The 21,158-nt window shown below is 45.4% G+C and overlaps 1 protein-coding gene across 6 annotated transcripts in view; it reads right to left on the bottom strand.

Moving 5' to 3' along the window:
* Nucleotides 1-21,158, bottom strand: part of PALLD (palladin, cytoskeletal associated protein) — a 400,257-nt gene that overhangs the window by 19,324 nt on the left and 359,775 nt on the right. For all 6 annotated transcript variants that reach the window (XM_084759530.1, XM_084759531.1, XM_084759534.1 and 3 more), the window contains 5 exons: nucleotides 19,955-20,629; nucleotides 9,623-9,758; nucleotides 6,108-6,206; nucleotides 3,816-4,037; nucleotides 2,863-3,012 (listed from right to left, as the gene is read on the bottom strand). In XM_084759530.1, the coding sequence (XP_084615656.1) occupies nucleotides 2,863-3,012; nucleotides 3,816-4,037; nucleotides 6,108-6,206; nucleotides 9,623-9,758; nucleotides 19,955-20,629 (1,282 nt within the window). The remainder of the gene's footprint in view (nucleotides 1-2,862; nucleotides 3,013-3,815; nucleotides 4,038-6,107; nucleotides 6,207-9,622; nucleotides 9,759-19,954; nucleotides 20,630-21,158) is intronic.

Here is a 21,158-nt window from a genome sequence, read left to right on the forward strand (position 1 = left end):
GCTGGGCTTGCTGAGAGGAGCAGCTTCCCAGCTCCTGTGTGGCCCGCAGCATCAGCTGTGTTGTGGGTGTGGCTCTGTTTCTTGTTCACAGCTGTGGTGGCTGTGGCACAGCTGCATGGGATGCCCCACTTCTTTCCCACGGGGGGTGATAAAAAGAACAGCAGGAGGTCAAAAGACCACACAGCAGCAACTTTCTTACAAATCCCATCCCAATCGGCTTGCTCGCTCTCCAACAGTAATGTGGGGTGGACCTCTCTAGAACTAACTGTTGACAACTTGGTTCCACAAGCCCTGCCAAGTGTCAGGCAGTGTCTTACGATAGGGGAATTTGTAACAATAATGGCATAATTGTAACATCTAGCATTTAAAGAATGTACACTGTATGTCAAGTAAACTAAGTGTTTTTACATGTACTATATAAATCCACATTATTGTTATTATTATTATTGTTATTGTTATTATTATTGTTTTCCATAGGAGGAAACTGAGAGGTGGCCTACTTCCTGAAGGCCATGGCTGACGAATGGCAGAGCCAGCATGTACTCAGAGCTGCCAGGTGCTGGAGCATAGCCCCAGCTCCTCTCAGACACTGTCTGGCTGTGTCTTTCTTCTGCTTCCCTTCCCTCACTCCTTTCCTATGTGTACAGTGGGGCAGAGGCAAGAGAGGGCTGCAGTTTATACACAGGATTTGGGTAAGATTATATTTTTTAACCGAAAAAATGGTAATTATACGTATTTATGAGTGTAATATGATATTATAGGTATGCGGTGTATATTGACTCAGTCTTTAGTGTCTCTCTTTAGCTAGTGACTGCAGGACAGTTTGTCAAAACAGTTTCTGTAACCGGACACACTGACCCTTGAGGCTGGCTGGTATCTTAAGCTCTGTGCCTTCCCTTGTTTACAGCGCCTTCGTGCACACTCATCATTTGGAAGAGAGCTAGAAGAAGATTCAATTGCAGTTTCACATCTGCATCCTTTTGTTCTATAAAACAGCGTATTCCACTAACAATTTCAAACATGCTAGGAAAACGCATCGAAATTAATAGCAGGAGCCAGTTCTGGCAAGTACTTAGGAGCGCGGATGCCCTATAAACACTGCCAACCTTCCGAGAGGAAAAGTGGGATAGAGAACCCAATGAAAGAGTCTGGATTTTGCTGAGTTCTCCAAATTAAAAAAAAAAAAAGCAGTTAGAAAACTGACAGTTGAAATTTGTTAATAGTAGGGGAAATATACAAAGAACAAGAAAAAAGGGACAAGTTCTACTTCTGTTTGCAATCACACCAAACAGGTACAGAAGCATTAGGGTGTAACTATCATGCCTGTGGGGTGTGTGTGTGTGAGAGAAAGAGACAGAGAGAGACAGAGAGAGAGAGAGAGAGTGAGAGAGAGAGAGAGAGAGAGAGAGAGAGAGAGAGAGAGAGAGAGAGAGAGAGGTCTTCCTCAATCACTCTCTAGCTTACTTTTTGAGACAGAGTCTCTCACTGACTCTGAGACTCCATGACTGGGCTAGAGTGACAGCAAGCTCCACAGATCTGCCTGTGTCTGCCCTGTCCATGCGGGGTGCCTTCACAATCCGGCTTTTATGTGGGTGCTGGGGATCTGAACTCAGGTCCTTGTGCCTGCACAACAGATGATTTGCTCTCTGAGCCATCATTGCATCCCCTTTTAATAATGGTTAGGATTCTGACTTTTTTCCAGGATGGTGGTCACGTGGTCATTAGTGACAAGATTAGACCCTCAAGAAGGAGTGTTAATAGAGACGCTTTCTGACAACGGTGAAGAGGTTGCTGTGCTCATATATAATCTGATTATCTGGATAACTTATTTCTGTCTAATTTTCATAGTGCACACACATACCTTTATAAAGAGACTGGTATATGGATAGGAAAAATAGTGCAGAAACTTTCAAGTCTTCAAGTTATGCTAAAATATCATCGTCTTCCATGTTAAAACGAGCCAAGCCTGACTCTGATTCACTCTGACCATACCTAAAATACCGTCTAACGATATCTTTTAAAGTAATGAAACACGGACCGATATAAATGGATTGGAATTTTAAAATATGACTTCCTTTATGAATTATATAATAAACTCATTCATTTCAGCCCCCCTCTTTTAAATATGTGACTTATATATGTCTGTGGACTTATGGAAAATAACTTGTTACACGCTGAGCTCTTAAGGCACAAAATAATCTCCTATTCATTTTCTGTGTCCTCTGTTCCAAGAATAGTGCTGTATGGGAAATGGAATCTATAGGTTTGAGTAGAGAGTATGATGCCTGGCTAGTTATTAAATTCTAAGAAACAACTGCTTTTCTGACCCGAAATCCATGATCAATATAAGGAAAACAATTTTGGCACAAACAAATTCTGAATTTATGCATAGACACTGTCATAGGTAAATATACTGACAGCTTAAATTCTAGACCAAGGTTTCCGTTGATGTTGTACATGCATTTTTCTTTTTAGATAGTTTATATGTGCATGCCACTGCCCGGTCTGCATCTTGTTTTCCCTGGGTTATTTTCTTGTGCTTAACTCTATTAAATTATACAGTTTATTCTCTTACAGGGTTATTTTCTATCTCCAAGCTTTGTCCTCCCTCCACTGTAAGAAACCCTTGATAGTACTTGCAGAAGGAATGTGTGTATGTGCCAGGATCACTCCGATAGGAATTCGTGATGAAATAGATGCTTGCAAAACAAAGACATTTCCTGGCATTCAGAGAGATGGTTACAAGATGTGGGAAATGGTTTCATGGATTAAGAAGAAAAGCACCACTTCACCTATTAACGTGGCAGTTCCTGTACCCAATCCAAGGCCCGACGCGGAGCCCAGGCCTCCATCTGTTCTCACCTGAGGGTTGGCAGCCATGACCGTGTAGTTGCCGTCATCGTCGAGGGTGGAGGCTGTGGTGTGGAGAGAGCAGGTCCCGTCAAGGTCTCTCTGAATGGTGTAGTGATCGCTCTTTGGAGAAATCTGCTTCCCATCCTTAAACCAATAGATCTGTGGAAGAGAAGCAGGAGGAAGACGGTGTGTGTACTCTCACCGTTCAATCCACAGCTGCCCGCTCTGCAGAGGGCGTGGCAGAATGCTAAACCAAGTACCTTTGCAGGAGACGGACTTTTGAGCAATAAACTCAGGTAACAGCAAACTCAATTTCATTTAGTTTTAAAAAGGTGTGTGTGTGTGTGTGTGTGTGTGTGTGTGTGCGTGCATGCATCTGTGCACTTGTAGAGGCCAGAAGAGGGCATAGGTCTCCTGGAGCAGGAGTTTGGCTGAGAGCCACCTGATGTGGCTGCTGGGAAGCAAACCTAGGTCCACCACACCCGACTTTCTTTCTTTCTTTCTTTCTTTCTTTCTTTCTTTCTTTCTTTCTTTCTTTCTTTCTTATTTTTGTTTCTTATTTTTACTGTGTATTAGTGTTTTGTGTGCATGTATGTCTGTGTGAGAGTGTAAAATCTTGGAGTTACAGACAGTTGTGAGCTACGATGTGGGTGCTGGGAATTGAACTTGGGTCCTCTATCCCCCCACACCCTGCTTTCTAACTCTTATGTTTTTTAAAAATTGGATCTAACTCATAAAAACAATACTATGCAGTAAGCCAGAATTCCCAAGAATTATTAAGCTAGAGTTACATTAACTTTCAGCTGATCTACAATTAAATTGCTAAGGAAGCATCATCCCTCCTAATCATGAGATTTGATTATTCCTGATGGTGCAAAGGTGCAACTAGAGCAATTCTTCATCTTCCATTGCCTTTTTTTTTTAATCACAGTGATGTCTGGAGAGTGATGTGTTTTCCTTACCTTCGGCTTTGGATTCCCAGCCACTCGACATGTGAAAGTCACGGGCATCCCCTCAAAGATCTTGTAATGTTTCAGCTTCGTCTCAAAGAAGGGTGCTGCTGCATTCTCCACAGGCCCATCGGCATCCTGCACCTCATCTCCAGACTCATCCACTGGCGAGCGCTCCAGCCTGTACTCTATCTCACTTATCAGCCTCTGCTCACAGCTGGAGACTCTGTACTCCTGGGCCAGACACAGAGGGTCCACGTCAGCATCTCCTGGCTAACAGCCCCCTCACTCACTAACAGAACATGGGAAGGTGAGGTATTTTTACAGTGCACCATGATCTGGGCTCAATACAATTTCACAAGAAAGCAGAAAACATCTCGAATTGAGGTTACATATTTTAAAATCACCTTCAAGTCCTGATCCCCTCCCCTCAAAACCACCACCACCACAAATAAATAACCAACCAAACACCCACTACCATTTTTGAAAATGGTGGAGGAGCAGTTTTTAAAAAAGGAAAGGCTATCTATTCTAAACTCCTAAGAAAGAGACACACTGGTCTCTTTTATAGGGTAAAAACTGGTGTGGGTGGCACACCCCTCAGAAGGCTACAGGTGCATGGGGACAGGCGGCTGAAATGGTGCACAGAATTTTCTCGAATGAACAAGGGGAAGGTGGTGCCATGTTTTTCTCCTCTTACTTCTTTGTAGACACACAATACACATACGGCATAGGAGCGCCCTCCTAAATCTGCAGCTATTAGTTCATCTCCTAAGCAAAAGCAAGGCTGATAGGACAGCCATAACCTCACTTAAAACCAAAAGTGACAGCAGTGCTCTACCAATGCATGCCAGTATTGGGTGGAGCCTGCCGCTTCCTGCCTGCAAGTTACTGTGAACGCAGGACAGCCCACCATCGCCGATTCCCTGGGTCATATTAAGTAGGAAACCTTTGCGTTGTTTTACTTTGAGACAGGATCTTGCTGTGTAACCTAGGCTGGCCTCAAGCTCAGTTACTCGGCTGCTTCAGCTTTCTAAAGGCTGGGATTATAGGTATGGACTGCCATGCTACCTTAAGAGACTAATTATGCTTTTTTTCTTTAAAAAGGTACACAACCCCAAGAAAGTTTATTGGCTTGAGGAAAAGAATACAGCAGTCTGAATAAAATTATAAAAACCACACACCATAGGTTGTCTTGTTTCATTTAAGGCCTACCAAATGTATTGCCTCACTCCAGGAGGGTAGCTAACAAATGAAACCCTTTCCATGCCTCATAGTTTAGTGTGTTTACTCCTGATAGAATTAAAGTCAAGTCTGTAGCTAAATGGTAAGACAAGACACATTGCAGCAAATACACTCATCTGTTAATACACGAAAAGTTGCACAGTATTTATAACTGCTGCAGGGCAGTAAGGACGGACGCACAGACACAATAGGAAGGGCAGAAGGTAGGTACAGTGGGAGACTGGACAGAGAAGAAGGACAGAGCTTAACCTTTTGACCATCCAGAGGTCCCCCCACAGAAGCCCGAGGAGCCCCAACGTCCTGTAAGGGCAGAAAACAGGAAGTGAGGACCGGCAGGCAGACATGGCGGGATTTCTAGTTTCCTTTGAATGAATGTGTGCGGTGCCAAAGATGGAGCCCAGTGAAACTTCCAGACTGAAGGAAACCTGCTCTCAAGGACAGGGGAAGGGAGGAGACGTCACTCAAACTAAAGGCCTGCTTTAAAGCTTTGGTGGGCCTCTTCGGCTTTCATCTGAGACTACATCTACAAATGCTAACGGGGATTAATAGAACTCTAAAGCAGATTACAGCAGACACACAAATGACCTCTTTTTGGTAGTATCGGAGGCGTAAGCTAGCCACTGAGATCTCTGCTGGCTAGTGTTTTATGGTCACCTATGCAAAAGAGGACAGAGGCTCCCCTTTCTAGCTTTGGTTAACAGTAAGAGCATTATGTGGCATTTATAAGCACGGGTGAAAAGTAGCCATTCGTACAATATCATTTTGCATTAAAGGATAGGACAGTTTGAAAAACACAGAGATCCCAGAAAGGAAAACACGCCGATCAATATCAATAATATCGATCAGCTCATTGAGAGCGTCTAGTAATCACTCAGCAGTGTCAGGAGTCTGCCCAGGGAGTGCCGCTGATGAAGTCGACAGGACAGCAGTGCTGCCTTTCTGTGACTTGCCCGCTTTTTTGTCACACAATTGATCCCAGGACTAGAGTCCATAAGAGTGTGGGGGGGAGAGTGGGCGGAATGGTGACTGTTTCTCAGGAAGTTGGGAGCAACGCAGTACCTGATTGGCTGTTGTTTCTTCGGGCTCCTGGATGTTGAAGACATTTGCGCTGTCGGCACCCAGCAGGCGGCGAGCCATTCGTTCCTCATATGTTAGCCTCTGCACACCGTAAGTCACACGAATACAAAATTAAGGGGAAATCACAATTACGCATTGCTTATGGAAGAAGAATCAAAACATAAAACAGGGTTGGACGTTTTTCTGTAACGGGCTTCTCTTTAGTTGTATCCTAAAGCGTCTGTTTCTTTTCCTGGCTTCGTTTAGGTTGGCTTTTCTCTCCGGCTCCTGCTCCGTGCACTCTAATCCAGTGTTGGGAGACGAGATAACTAACTCTGGCAGCTACCGCCTGATAGGACCCAGATCCAAGTGAATGATAAACGACAAGGCTAAGACCACATACGACAGCTGTGTCGTCTTTATCCTTAGGGATGGGGAACAGAGGAAAAAGGATGTGTTTAAAACAGCAGAGGAAGGCTTAAAGGAGATGTTCTTTTCAAAAGCTTTCACGGGCTTCAGAACATCCATGTCGGTCCCAGCCAGTGACAGCTGCTCAAAAGGGCAGCAAATGGAGCTCTGAGAGGAAGAGCTGGCGTTGCTGGCAGAAGCAAACCCATCAGTCGCACAGACTGTGCCCAACCAGCAGGAGCACATGGGAGTTTGAGGCCACTTTGGGCCTCCAAGAACACTGCCGCGGCTGCTGTGCAGTGTGAGCAACTTGAAGCAAATGCAACCCACAAAGAGTGGCTACACATGGCTAATGTAATGACAAGTCCGTGCCAAAGGCAGCGTCCTGCATCCTCCATCCCAGATGCGCACTGCTTGGCCATTTGGGGGGGAGGGGGCGGGACCATGCTGTTGCTGCCTCTAGCAGTCGATGGGTACCATTCTGCTGGGCCAAGCCAGCTTCCTGCATCCTCCATCCCAGATGCGCACCGCTTGGCTACTGGGGGGGCGGGAAGACCATGCTGTTCCTGCTTGTAGCAGTACATGGGTACCATTCTGCCAGGCTATTCCTATGTGTAGCATGCCAGCAGTTTTGTTTGCTGGTATAATTCTTATACTTGAATGTTGGTCCTATATGCCTTAGAATTACGGTTCTGAGAGGAACTTTAGAGACTGCAAATCCCTTTAGGGGCATTGTCAAACAAGTGACCAATTAGAAACAAGCAATAGTTAGTAGGGTAGAATCTAAAAAATTACAAAAGTATAAGCAGCATTCTTTCAGATGAACTGTCAAACTTTCTGAATGTCAACACAAACGCTCTTTGACATTCTCTAATCAGAAAAATATGTTGGGTGAATTTACAGTTTCCAGTAATTGCTAGCTCTCGTCCCAGCTGAAACTGGGAAGTGAAACAGATCAAGTGCCAAATAGCCCTAAGGTTGAAATTATTTCATTTGCTAAAGAAATGTCAGGGGACAAGAAGAGCATGTCTGGATGATTCTGTCCAGTGCAATTATGCAAAATGGCTTGTTTTATCAAGCTTGCTAACATGAGGGAGTTTAATTTTCTTCCTTTCTTTCTTTCTTTCTTTCTTCCTTTCTTTCTTTTTCTTTCTTTTTTTGAGACAGGGTTTCTCTGTGTAGCCTTGGCTCTCCTGGACTCACTTTGTAGACCAGGCTGGCCTTGAACTCACAGCGATCTGCCTGCCTCTGCCTCCTAAGTGCTGGGATTAAAGGCGTGCTCCACCATGCCCAGTCTTCCTAATGTTCCAGTGGAGAATTTTATCATCCTTAGTGCCAGGCCTGTTCCTCATAGGCAGAAACAGAGACTGGACACCTACACCTTCACCAAGATGTCCCTTCGCAGCCAACCTTGCTTCGGTTTGGTTTCTATGCCACTGTGCCGTGTGGAAACACACGCCCTTGTCCATAGAAGCCAAAATAAGTAATAGAATATTATGTAATAGTATGAACAACTCATTCGAGAATCCCTTTTTTAAAAAAAAAAAAAAGGAACTTCAATTTTCTTTCCTAAACTATCAAACGTGGGACTGAGGAAGCTGACTGTGAATGTGTACTTATTGCTAAACAGATAAATATAAATAATGTATACATATATGAGTTACGAAATATGTACAAGCCAAATAATATCAATAATATGGTTGAGTTGTAGCTTATAGAAGTTTTATTTTTAGCCCAAGAGAATCCTCATCCATAAGAAATACTTGAATAAAAAAAGTTTATGCTGGGGAGAGTTGGAGCGATGCCCTCACCTGGCTAGAAAAAAAAATTTCCCATATGCATCTGCTTTAATCTTCCACAGGCTTTTTTTTTTTTTGACAGAAGCAGGGAAGTTTCCAGCATATGTGCAATGACGGGTGGGGAAGTGTGTCGTCCCTCGTGTGCAGAGCCTCAGGACCCAGTGAGGCGCATATCACAAAGCCCACTAGAACCTCAGTCATTCTTAGGCCAGGAGCCCTTAATCATTAGAGTCAGCATCTGATCCTGTTCTCCAACTTGCCAGTTAAACAGGGCTCAACCACATTTGTATCAATGTTTCACAATTAAAAAAAAAAAAAATCCCAGAAAGCTAAAGTGTTTCTGTTCTGAAAAGGCACCTGAGATGGTTTTATACGGAGGCTCCGTCCCATGAAGAACCAAGCTTATTTTTCTGGTATTTCATGGTAGAAGACAGAAAAGACTCTTCTATGTTCAGGCTACCTGATTTGTTAGTTTCTTCCAGCTCTTTAAAAACTCTAAGATGAGGGGCTGGAGAGATGGCTCAGAAGTTAAGAGCACTGGCTGCTCTTCCAAAAGTCCTGAGTTCAATTCCCAGGAACAACATGGTCGCTTACAACCATCTATAATGAGATCTGGTGCCCACTTCTGGTATGCAGACATACACGCAAGCAGAGCGCTGAATACATAATAAATAAATAAATCTTTAAAAAAGCACAAAAACTCTAAGATGATGAGAAAAGCGTAAGCAAGCTACCAAACACAGCTGTGGAATATTTAAGTAGTGGACGAGCCATCTATTTCTCATCAGGTTGATGGATACAGTCGATAACCCACAGCCTTAAAGCGTTAAGTAGGTTTTGTTACCAAGTGTAGTAGTATTGCTTTAAAACTTGGAACAAGATGATGGGACGGGCCTAATTGTGAGGTGATGGGGAGCAGTGTCTAATCAGTCAGGGAGGATAGGACCGAACCTCAACCGAGGTCTTACTAGCCCAGGTTACTCTGGATGAGAGCCTTTCATTCGTGTTCACTGCTTCTGGGTACCAGCTACTCCAGACCACCTTGCTACTTCCTTCCGAGGAGCCACCTGACTAGGATGGAATCTCTGCACATCCTTTATAGCAGCATCATTAATCATTTGCTGTGGCTTCACCTCTAGCTGCTGCCAGTCCTTTTCTCTCTCCTACTCACTAAGAGGGATGCTGAGATTCAGAGAGAATGAAACAGTCTGATGGGCAAAGTCTTATGAACGTGAGCCTGAGTGAAGCAGGGGAGGAGGTGTGGTCAGCAGGGAGCTGGATTCGGAGTTTAAGCTCCGCTTCCACCATTACCGGCTGGCCGTTGTTCAGAAGGTCCTCCTTAAAGCGAAGCTTCCGTTCCAGGTCTTGGATGACGGCATCCTTGGTGCCTTGAATCTCTTCATCCGAGGCGATTCTAGCTGTTCTACTGCCCTTCTTTGGAAATCCCCTGCACAGAAAACACCAGGCAGCACAGTCAACTGCTGGACGCATATACACAGGTCCAAGTCAGCGTTCAAGCCCCACAAAGAGAGAGCCCCACTGTAGCAAGACGCCGTTTGTAGTTTATCTTTTAAAAGCATCTATAGCCACGCGTATGAAGATGCTTTCTTGGGAGTTCAGGAAATACTAACAAGAACCAGTTCAGGGAGAAGGGTTCAGATGCCCGTGATGGAGCATCTTCAATGGCTAGGGAAACGCCACGGACAGGGAAGGGCTGTGTTTCAACTCTAGGAGGAATATCGTGAAGTGAAAAAGTGATGCAGCTTACAGTCAGGCTTAAACAGACTCAGGCTTGATCTTGGGCATGTTCCTTAAAGTTGCTTATTAAATACATATACAATATATAAAAATGAACGCAACTTGTGAATGGTAAGAGGATCTATAAAGGACAAATTTCTCTAATGATTTAACTTTTTTCCTAGTCCTTCATAGTTCAGTGTATTCGGTGGTAAGACTTGCGTCATTATGAGCAATGCAGGAATACATGGGGCCAAGATATAGGGATGTAGGCTCATTTGGTAGGGAATTTGCCTAGCACGCACAAAAGCCTGGGCTCTATACTCAGCACAGAGATAAAACTGGGTCTGTAATGCCTGTCGTCCCAGCACTCAGGAGGTGGAGGCCAGAGGGGCAGGAGTTCAGTCATTCTTAGCTACATAGCAAGTTCAAAACCAGCCTGGACAATACAGTACTCTAAAAATATGAAAATGCTTCATGTGACTATACATTTTATACATACCACACAAGGTGCATTCTACATAGAATTCTTAAGTGTGTCTGCATTTTGAGTGTGACCCATCGTAGGTGGTGTAAGTAGGAACATTCTTGCCAAGGACCACAGCAATTCCCAGATTGTCCACCAGGGGGCACCAAAGATGCGTGCTGGATAGGTGTCTCCTGATGATGTCCTAAGCAAACTGCTGCTCAGTTCTCTGTCTCTACCCTGATCACCTCAGTGGGTAGAAATCAATGAGAGATGGAACACTATGTAAAGGGAAAATGAATGGTACTTTCATTACCCTATTCAATATGGTTGAATTTTGAGTTAAAAAAAATAAAGCAAGTCACAGAATGCATATAGTACTTCCATTTATAAAGAGGAAAAGTTGCTAGGGGCAGCAGCTCTCTGAGTGTATGGACCAAGGGATCACCATGACCCCGAGGAGCTGTTAGTGGCAGATCTGCAAACTTATCCCAAACTTGATTCAATAGAAGCAGAAACTATGGGCCGGAGCCCAGCAGTCTGTATTTAATAACTTCCTGGGGTGATTCCAATACAAGTGAATGTTGGATAAACAAACTCAGGGCGACATACACACACCGCTGAACTATCAAAAGAAGAGAAATATCAACTCAGAAATCCATGGTAGTGGTTAGCTCAAGGGACAGTCAGTGTATGCAGCTGGTGAAAAGTGACAATAGTGATTTCAAAGGGACAGGAAATGGATGTTTGGGTTTACTACTAATAAATTATTAATATACATATACAAATTATATATGTTTTACAATATGGTACTTTTTAAAAAATACTTTTTATTTAGTTTTAATTTATGTGCATTGGTGTGAGGGTGTCAGATCTTGGAGTTACAGACAGTTGTGAGCTGCCATGTGAATGCTGGGAATTGAACCCGGGTCCTTTGGAAGAGCAGGCAGTGCTCTTAACCACTGAGCCATCTCTCCAGCCCCACAATAGGGTACTTATAAATAATAATAGAAAGCTCCCTGCAAATGTGTTGAAGCATCACCCACCTGACAGCATTGTTTACTAAGGTAAGAAGTGATGGGCTTACCAACTTCTGATCTCTTATGGCTCTGTTTAACCTTGCCGGGATCAGAATAAGCCTGAAGTGTGCAAGCAGAAAATGTGAGGTTCGTGTAACAGCACCACGCCCTATGCTTGGGGCCGATGTCGGGTATCCTGGGGGCTGTGCACCTAGTCTTCCAGCAGACACTTTTCCTTATCATCCACGCTTCTTAGCTTCCTTCTTGAATGTTCCATTCCTGATTCTGTTGGGTGTTTATCCTGAGTGCTTAGAGACGAAATCTCTTACTACTGATGCCAGCTCTAAGCCAATCTGAGAATTTGTTGTTGTTTTATTCTTCTAGATATCAGTTGATTTAGTAGAGGTAGGTGATGTTCATGGGCCTCTGAGGGGTGAGTAATGGATATGGGGTGAGAAGGTCGTGTGTTCCCATCTCTAAGAGGAGACATACTGGGAGAAACGTCCCTTTTTATAGAAATATGCTGTCCCATCCCAGCCTTGTTTTGTAAGTCAGCAAACCCTGTGTATTTCATCTCCTTGTAACTGAGTCTTCTGATATTTGCAGAGGAAAATATCCTACCCAACAAAACCCCTGTTTCCGGGTCCATCTAGTTCAGTCAAATTTTGCACCTGTGCACTAGAGTTAAACATTAAGTAAATAAGTAAAAAACTGTGACATCTTTAACTTTTGTCTAGTCACTGTGACATAATCCTGAGATTTAGGGAGAAGGGAAGAGGCAGAAGGCAAGAAGCAAACTTGCTCAAGGCACCAATAGAGTCATATGAATTATGACTTAGAATTCAGTTCTTAGTACCATGCAGTCCTTTAACAAAAGTACTCATAGTTTTCTGGGTTTCCTATATAGACTTTATTTCCAGTTATGGCATCACCTGAATGTCCCCTTGGAAACATGTCCCTAAGTCTATCCCATTGCCCTGCAAGCATCTGTCACACTGATTATTTGTATTCTTAAATGGTCTCTTCCTCACTGTGGCTGTTTTGTTCATCATAGAACACACACCCGGATGGCTCTGTGATGAAGGAATATATGCTCTATCTTCACGTCTCTCCTGGGTTGAGAATACGTGCGGCACACCATCTGAAATCAGATGCCATGCGAAAAGCCAAGCTCAGGACAATTTTGTTAAGAAAGCTTTGGGCCTGAGAAACAGAACCGCTGGCTTCTGAAGCCGCCTGGAAGACAAAGCGGAGGACAGCTAAACTCTCGTGCGTGAACTGTGCACACACGTGGTCTCCCGTTGTCACGAGGCCTGAGCAGCGCAGCCAAGTTGCACGACTGCAGATGAACAGCTTCTGGCGACAGAGGGAGTCTGTGCGCTGCAGACAGACTACCCTGAGAGCTGTGTTCTCACAGCACAAGTAAGAGCCAAAGGCGTAAGAATGCCGAGACCAGACCATATAAAGGAGAGCTGGTGTTTATGGACTGTTCCAGCTGTCTGGGACAGGTAACACCTGTCTTTACTAGAGTGATCCCTGCTGCCGAGAAGGCATTTTCCAATGTACTTGGCCCTTTTAAGGGGACTTGGGGTAACTGCTCTGGAACATTTCACAGAGAAGTCATTTATCTTGGTGTGGTCTCTGCCACTCGAGTATTTATCATTTCAACAGTTTAACATAAGACTATCCTTTGGCCCAGATTAAAAAAAAAAAAAAAAACCCTTCAAAAAAAGCTCCTTCCCACTCTACATTATTTTAAACAAGCCAATTGCATAAAGACAGTAAGTTTATCAGTATTATGTAGCAGGGAATGGCATTTTAGGCCTGAAACCCAAGCACTTAGGAGACAGAGGCAGAAGGATCAGCAATCCCAGGCCAGCCGAGGCCATGTATATCCAGACCCTGTCCCAAACCACAACGAAACACACAAGATAAACAGCAGCAGGAGGAAATGCACACAATTTCTCTTTTCCTTCTAGTTTTAAGGCATTTTCCTTTGCTTACAGAATTGAAGGACTCGCACTGTATCACTTTTGAACAATCACTACTCTAATAAGAGCCAATCAGCTGAAAGATCAGCTTAATTAATTAATTCCACAAACACTATTTGGCAAGGCAGAGTGGCAGGTTAATCTACCAATGCAAATTCTTCTAATTCTAGGGAAACAACAACAACAACAACAACGACGACGACAACGACAACAACCACCCAGTTGGTTTGTAAGGTAAGCTACCGAATTCCTGGGTGCCATCGTGAAATTCTACACATTAGACATTTCATGTATAAAGACGAAGAAAAACAGCCTTGTCTTCATAGCCTCCCCACTGCAAACACAGCTGAGTCCCTCACAGGGCTATCCTGCACCACAAACACTGAGTGACAATCAAATTGGGGGAACTAAATTAAGGTGCAAACTCTATGATATTCTTTGAGCCACATGAGCAAAAGGGAAATAGAAAAGGAAACTGGCTGAATGGCCAGAAAGGACTCCCTCCATAAGAGCTACCTACGGCAAGAAGATGAGGTACCTAAGACAAGAAGATGAGGATGCTGACAAGTGCCATCGTTAAAGATGCTAAGGACTTCGGTGTGAGTGATGGTTCAGGAGCAGAAACCTTTCTGTTACCACTAAGAGCTTCTCGGGTTGGGCTAGCTACCTAATGCCTATGTGCCTCAGTTTCCTCTTCTGTAAAGATGTAGGTGTTTACTACATGTACCTCACAGAAGGGCTTGCTATCTGAGTTAAGTGTGTACCTGGCCTACTAAGAGAGGTAGACACAAAACATCCACCGTGAAGGTAAATCATAGGACAGAGATGGGCTGAGAGCAACAGAATGGATGAGGAAAAGGGCTAAAAAATACCCCAAAAAACCAAAAACCAGAAGTTTTCTAGAATGTGCAAAAAAGCCTCTACTGACTGCCTTTTCAGAGTTCAACTGTTCTAGATGCCAGGGATGCAATATTGATGAAAATAATAACACACTGGGTATAAAATCATACTCTACAGCGGAGGTGACTAAAACAGGAAAGAAGAGAAACCAAGGACAGGACATGGTGTATAAATGCCACATAGTATCAGGTCTATAGATAAATGGCTTATATTAGCATAGTCATGCAACATAACAGCTGAGGGCGTAAAGGGCTCAGAGTTACTACCTGTATGGAGAGCTCTGGAGCTCTGGGTAGGCAGTGTATAGACCCTATGGTAAAAAAAAGTCAACAGAGAGTCACTGTGAGCCGTGTTAGGAAACAAAACGGAGCATTTGGAAAGAGATGCAGGGAAAGGAAATCAGTCTTGTTTCCAGGGCAACGCTTTTGAAACATGTGCTGTGCTTGTGCGTTTGCTTCTGCCCAAAGACTCTGCCTTTGACAATGGAAGAAGAGCCAGCTCATTAGGAAGAAAGAAGGTGGCTGCTGACAAAGGGGTGTTCGCTCTTCAGATGGTTTGTACAAAAAAAAAAAAAGCTTATTTAAAGTACCCTGCGCTCAAACTAGACCTGTTCCTAAAAATCCACACTCGGAGACACTGGCCTCCCACTCTATTTTACTGTATATGCTAAGTCTCACTGTGCAAAGCTTACCTGGGCTTTGACAGTAAGTTCCTTGCCATTTTAAGCAGTATCTATGTGGTTGGGGCAAAAACATTTAAAGTATGGACAGGAACACCTGGAAGGCAAAATCTTCCAAGTCAGGCCGCCGCCGCATGACTTCTCCTTGCTGCACTCCTGCAGTTCCAGCAGACAGGGCCGAAACAGCTCTGCAGGGAAAAACAGCTGGAGCTCCATCCTGTCTTTCCAACGGCTCTAAGTCCCTTTACTTTATAGGAGTAGAGTGGCCCAATGGCAATTCGGTCCCACAGCCATTTCAGGGCTGGAAAGCTCAGACATTGTGGGATTCTTTCTATATTCCAGCATGTCACACATTCAAGAATGTGTAAAAGGTAGTATTTTTAAAAATCAGTTCCAGTTTTAATTGAAATTTGCTGCTGTACTAAGATGATTAAGCCACAACAAACTAAGTAACACCAGCTCTTAGAGGACTATAGTTAACTACTCAATGATATTAACTTCTCTTCCCGTTATTTTCTACCAGGAATGAACCGAGGAAGGTGCACACACTACGCTTCACTCTCTATGACTTGGTGTAGCATCATCCACATTGACGCCGAATGAGCTACCCCTGGTCAGAAACACTGTCACAAAACCACCACTTGCTCAGCCCCTGAGAGGCCTTGCTTAGGCAGCTACTGGGCATCACAGGTCCAGGAGACGACACACCTTTCTGCCAATGCCTAATAACAAGACCCCATGGGATGCTTCCAGTTCCTTCAGTGGGAAAGGCAAAGGGACAACGGAATAACGAGATGCCTTCCAGGTCTGATCCCCCATAAGTCGGCTGGGTTCTCTTTTTACTGGTTACCGTTTATCCAATGGCTTGACATGAGAGATGAGCGAAAATGCTCCATAGGGCTGGCATTTAACTGTAAATGGAATCTGTCATAATGAAAAAGTCTCTTAGAGGGCTGTGTTGCTTCTGTAACTGTTCTCTTCAGTCTGGGAACCCCAGGGATCAGACTCACTAGGGGTTAACAGAGGCACGTACTCCCAGCTGGGCCACAGCAGACCCTCTTTGCTCAGGTTTATTCTAGATGCTGAGGAATCTCCTCATGCAGAATTACGAGTGTCCCCATAGCCTGTTTCTTATCAACCAGAGGAAAGAGAGGGAATGGGAAGGTTTCTAAAGAGCTGGGTGCTTTAGGATGGTCTCGGCACATCCACACAAAAGAGCTATAGGCACATGGTCTTGTTTCTGATAAACGTAGGGCGATACTTCAGGCCAAAGCTCTCCTCAGATAAAAGAGGAAGCTGAGCGATTTCATACAGTGAGTATGGAGGCACCTGCCTGTAAGCGCAGCTCTTGGGAGACAGAGGCAGGAAGATCAGGAGTTCAAAGGGAGCCTCAGGAACATAGTGAGCTCCCAGAGTAGGCCACATGAGACCTTCCCTCAAAAAAGCCAGAATCAGAGGTAGGGGTGGAGGGAGTGGGTGATAGAGAGAGACAGAGATGGGGGCAAGGAGAAAGACGAAGACTGGGAGGGGGAGTTGGCTGATTGGTTGTAATGGGCTTCATGGCACATGCGTGTGATCTCAGTACTTAAGAGACAGGTGTTAGGACACAGTGGGATTCTGTCTAAAAAAAAAAAAAATCAAACTGAAGACACTGGAGCACCATAGCTATGCCACATGCCTTATGAGAACAGAGTCCAATACGGACCCTAGGGAATGGAGGCGATCTGATCCAACCTCCAGATCCGGCATTAACATGCAGGGACCACTCTGCCCCAAGACTGAAATACCCACAGCAGGGCAGAGGAAAACATAGTCTCAAACTGTCTATCAAACCAGAAGAATGGCTTCTTCAAGTGATAGGAAGTTCCTTCAAGACAAGAGGGCAGCCACAAAACAGTCATAGCTTGGGCTTGATAGATGGCTCAGAGGTTAAGCACACTGACTGCTCTTCCGGAGGTCCCGAGTTCGACTCCCAGCAACCACATGGTGGCTCACAACCATCTATAATGTGATCTGATGCCCTCTTCTGGCCTGCAGGTTTACATGCATGCAGAGCACTGTATACATAATAATAAATAAATAAATCTTAAAAAAAATAGTCATAGCTTACTGGGCTGGTACAGAGCTGAGGCCTAATCTGCCCCTGCTACTGAGTAGCACGGAGCTTGACAGATCTTTGGTACAGTTTCCACAGGCACAAATCAGTGTAGCTTTTTCCATTAATTTTTATGAACAAGCGCTCCTGTTACAAGATGTAAGCCCTGAGAAAGGCCATCCTTAGAAGAATTTCAAAGCCAAGGCTAAGAAGGGACCATTGTCTCCATTGAGATGACTAAGGTGGGGCTGGAGAGATGGCTCAGAGGTTAAGAGCACTGTCTATTCTTCCAAAGGTCCTGAGTTCAATTCCCAGCAACCACAAGGTGGCTCATCACAACCATCTATAATGAGATCTGGTGCCCTCTTCTGGCTTGCAGGCACACATGGGAGCAGAGTACGGTATAAATAATAAATAAATGAAATCTTTAAAAAAAAAAAAAAAGGTAACTGAGGTGATGGCCACAGATGACCTGAAAGATGACTCTGATTAAGTTCTATATTAGCAGTACTAGAGTGGGTAATTTATACGGTGCTTGGCTGCCACCTGGAGGTCAGATTTGGTAGCATTTTAGTGATGGAACTGTCTGTATCCTCCCACTCCACAAATCGATAGCTGGCTTCTTTGTAGCAGAAAATGCTTCCTTTTCTACCAGCAAAATGAAGGCTCAAACAAACAAACAAAAAACTGGAAAGAATTTTCTCCTCAGGCGGGCTCTCTGACTCACCTATCATCAGGAGCCTGTAATCCTATCATTACTATCGGAAACTACTCTGGGACTTACACACCCATTTCGACTATATTGTTTCTGTTTGGGATTTAAGAAGAAGCCAGATGGCAAACATGGAACCCCATGCAATCACTGCTACTCCCCGGCTAAGGCTAGCTACAGCCGTGGCTGTGTTCACAACGGCATATCTACATCCCAAGCATGGGAAGGCTTACACTTAGAATAAAAAGAAATTCTGTTTTCTATTCCTGCTTTGTCTCTGCGGAATCTGGCAAACTCTGCAGTCAGATTTCAGTAGGGAGAGTAAAGATAGGGCTTTTAGCTTGCTCTTTGCCAACATTTACTGCCTTTAAATTTTTACTTATAATTTTTGTTTGTTTATGTATGGGTGCGCCTGCATGTTAAGATGCACACGCGGAGGTCAGAGTACAACTTGTGGGAGTCAGTTATCTCCTTTTATTCTGCGGATTCCTGAGCCAGATCCAAGCCCTCATGGTTCGTGATAACGTCCTTTCCTAGCTAAGCCCTCTACCTCACCAGCACCACCCTAAGACAAGGCTTCACAGATCCCAGGCTGGCCTCAAAGTCAGTGTTTAGTGGCGGATGACCGCCCTCTGCCAACGGAGCCACACCCCCGAGCCCACACTTTCTCATTCTGAAATCTGCTATGAAAGAGGTGCTAACTTTGCCCTTAGTCATTTCAAGTTCCAACAAATCTCGTCAGTACCCGCATGGTATCTGCCTACAAGGTTTCACTGTGCCTTTGTAAATAACTCATCTATTTTAAGGAATTTTAAGGTTTTCAGTGTGAGAATAGAAGCAATAGATGATCTGCAGTAAGAAAGCTGAGAGAAGAGACAAACGATCTGTTGCCTGGGGCGAGGGCAGCTAAGCCACTATGTAATTTTTCAGTTGAGTTCATGGCCCCTTATTTATCCATTTTAATATATAACTGCATTGTGGCGGTTTCAGTGAGAATGGCCCCCATAGGCTCATTATATTATTATTATTATTATTATTATTATTATTATTATTATTATTATTATTATTATTATTATTTTGGTTTTTCGAAACAGGGTTTCTCTGTGTAGACTTGACTGTCCTGGACTCATTCTGTAGACCAGGCTGGCCTTGAACTCCCAACAATCCACCTGCCTCTGCCTCCCAAGTGCTGGGATTAAAGGCGTGCGCCACTACCGCCTGGCCTAGGCTCATATATTTGAATGCTTAGTTCCCAGTTAGTGGAACTATTTGGGAAGGCTTAGGAGGTGTGGCCTTGTTGGAGGAGGCGTGCCACTGGGGGTGGGCGGTCCGGTTTTAAAAGCCTATACCAGGTCCAGTCTCTCTTTCAGCCTCCTGCTTGTGGGTCAGATATGAGCTCTCAACTATTGCTCCGGCACCATGCCTGCCTGCCTGGCCCCATCCATGGCCTGGCCACCATGAGGAACACAGACTCTGGAACTCTGGAAACACGTGGTCCAGATTAAATGCTTTCTCTTCTTAAATTGGTCACGGTGTTCTGTCACAGCTACAGAAGAGTAACTAAGGTAGCCGTGTATAGTTTCCCCTTCTCACTAGATGTATTTAAAGGATTGTTTCTTAATTTTATGTTTAGTCGTTCTAAAACACTAAGTATGCACTCAACCAAAACCCATCCAGGTAACACTGAGATGAAATAGGGCTTAGCTGGGTGGTGAGACTTTGGGCTTGGGAGTCAGGCAGACAGGGGTTTCACCTCAGTTTAGTGAGTGTGTGGAAATAACGTGAGCAGCATAAATGGCGGCGCAGGCCGCCTTCTTCATTATGGGAAGGCCCGCGGAGATTTTGCTGATGAGAATTTCAAACAGCTGCATTTCCGTTAATAGTTGATTGCCACTTGGCTGCTGGTGTGGTGCCTAAAGGGTGGGGGTGGTTTAAAGGGAGGGCTATTCGATGTTACTAGAAACTCCTGGGTACGTGGGCTTGAGGGCTCGCTGTCATGGGGGAGTGCAGCCAGTGGTGACAGAGACGCTCAGGTGACACTCACGCGGGGGTGACGCCCTTGGGCAGCCCCAGGGCATTGACAGCGACTGGCGGTGGCTGCGAGGGCAGCAGAGAGCTGAGGAAGGCGGCGGGCGTCTGGCCGGGACTGAAGCGGGCAGGCGAGGCGCAGTGTGCCGTGGAGCTGGGCAACGGCGGAGGCGGCGGTGGCAGCGGGAACACGTCGGGCACCGGGAAGGCCGCGGAGGGGCTGAAGACTGGAGGCGGCGGAGGAGGTGGCGAGGGTGAGGACGGGCCCCATATGGCCTCGGGCTCCACGAAGGGCGGCCCGGGCGCACGGCCGAAAGGCCTGGGCGTTGGGGACAGAGGCGATGGCAGGCTGGAGGAGCTGGGGCTGGAGGCGGGCGTAGCCAGCCCGGAGGCTGGACCCAGGTTCTGCGCCGCGATGAACTGCTTGGGGCGGGCATAGTTGAAGGAGCCGGAGGACTGCATGGTGGAGGTGCGGGAAGCCAGCGCGCTCATGGGCTCCGAGGGCACCGGCGACGCGCAGGCCGCGAGCTCAGGGAAGGCAGGCGGCGGCGGTGGGAAGGGCGGCGACGGGGGTGCGCTGCTGCCGCTGCTGCTGCTGTTGCAAGGGACACCCGGGGGCGCCGGGGTCCAGGCGCCCGCCTCCTGTTCCAGGCGCACTTGGTTCTGCAGCTGCTGAAGCTTCAGAGGATCCCTGGGGACACAGAGAGAAAAGCGACAGCTTCAGAGAGAGGGCGCCTCCCAGGTGGAGAGATGTACGTGCCTATACCCAGTTTCTCATGGGCTGCCTGTCCTGAAGCGGACCCGGGATATGGCACAAGTTATCATAGTGAAAGGGGTTGCTGATCCACAAAGCAGGGAGTGGTAAAGACAATGGCTTCAACTCCATGGGAGGGGCTGCAGGGCTGGCTCAGTGTTTCTGAGCTGACACCAAATATTGCTCTTGCTGAGGACCACGTTAGGTTCCCAGACCAATGGCCTGTAACCAGTTTCAGGGGAATCAGTCGCCCTCTTCTGGCCTTCGAGACCACTGCACTCACTTGCACAAAACGCCGTGCACCCGTACATAATTAAAAAACTAAACTAAACTAAACTCCATGTAAGATGAGCCAGACCAGTTTGCTGATTGTAATGAAGCTGTTGTTTGATTTCCAACAGTCATGTTGTAACAGAAGAATCATTAAGGGAAAAAAGATTTGGAGATGAGTTTCCCAAGCCATTTG

Source organism: Acomys minous, assembly GCF_964271855.1.
Source record: "Acomys minous genome assembly, chromosome: 15".
NCBI lineage: Eukaryota > Metazoa > Chordata > Mammalia > Rodentia > Muridae > Acomys > Acomys minous.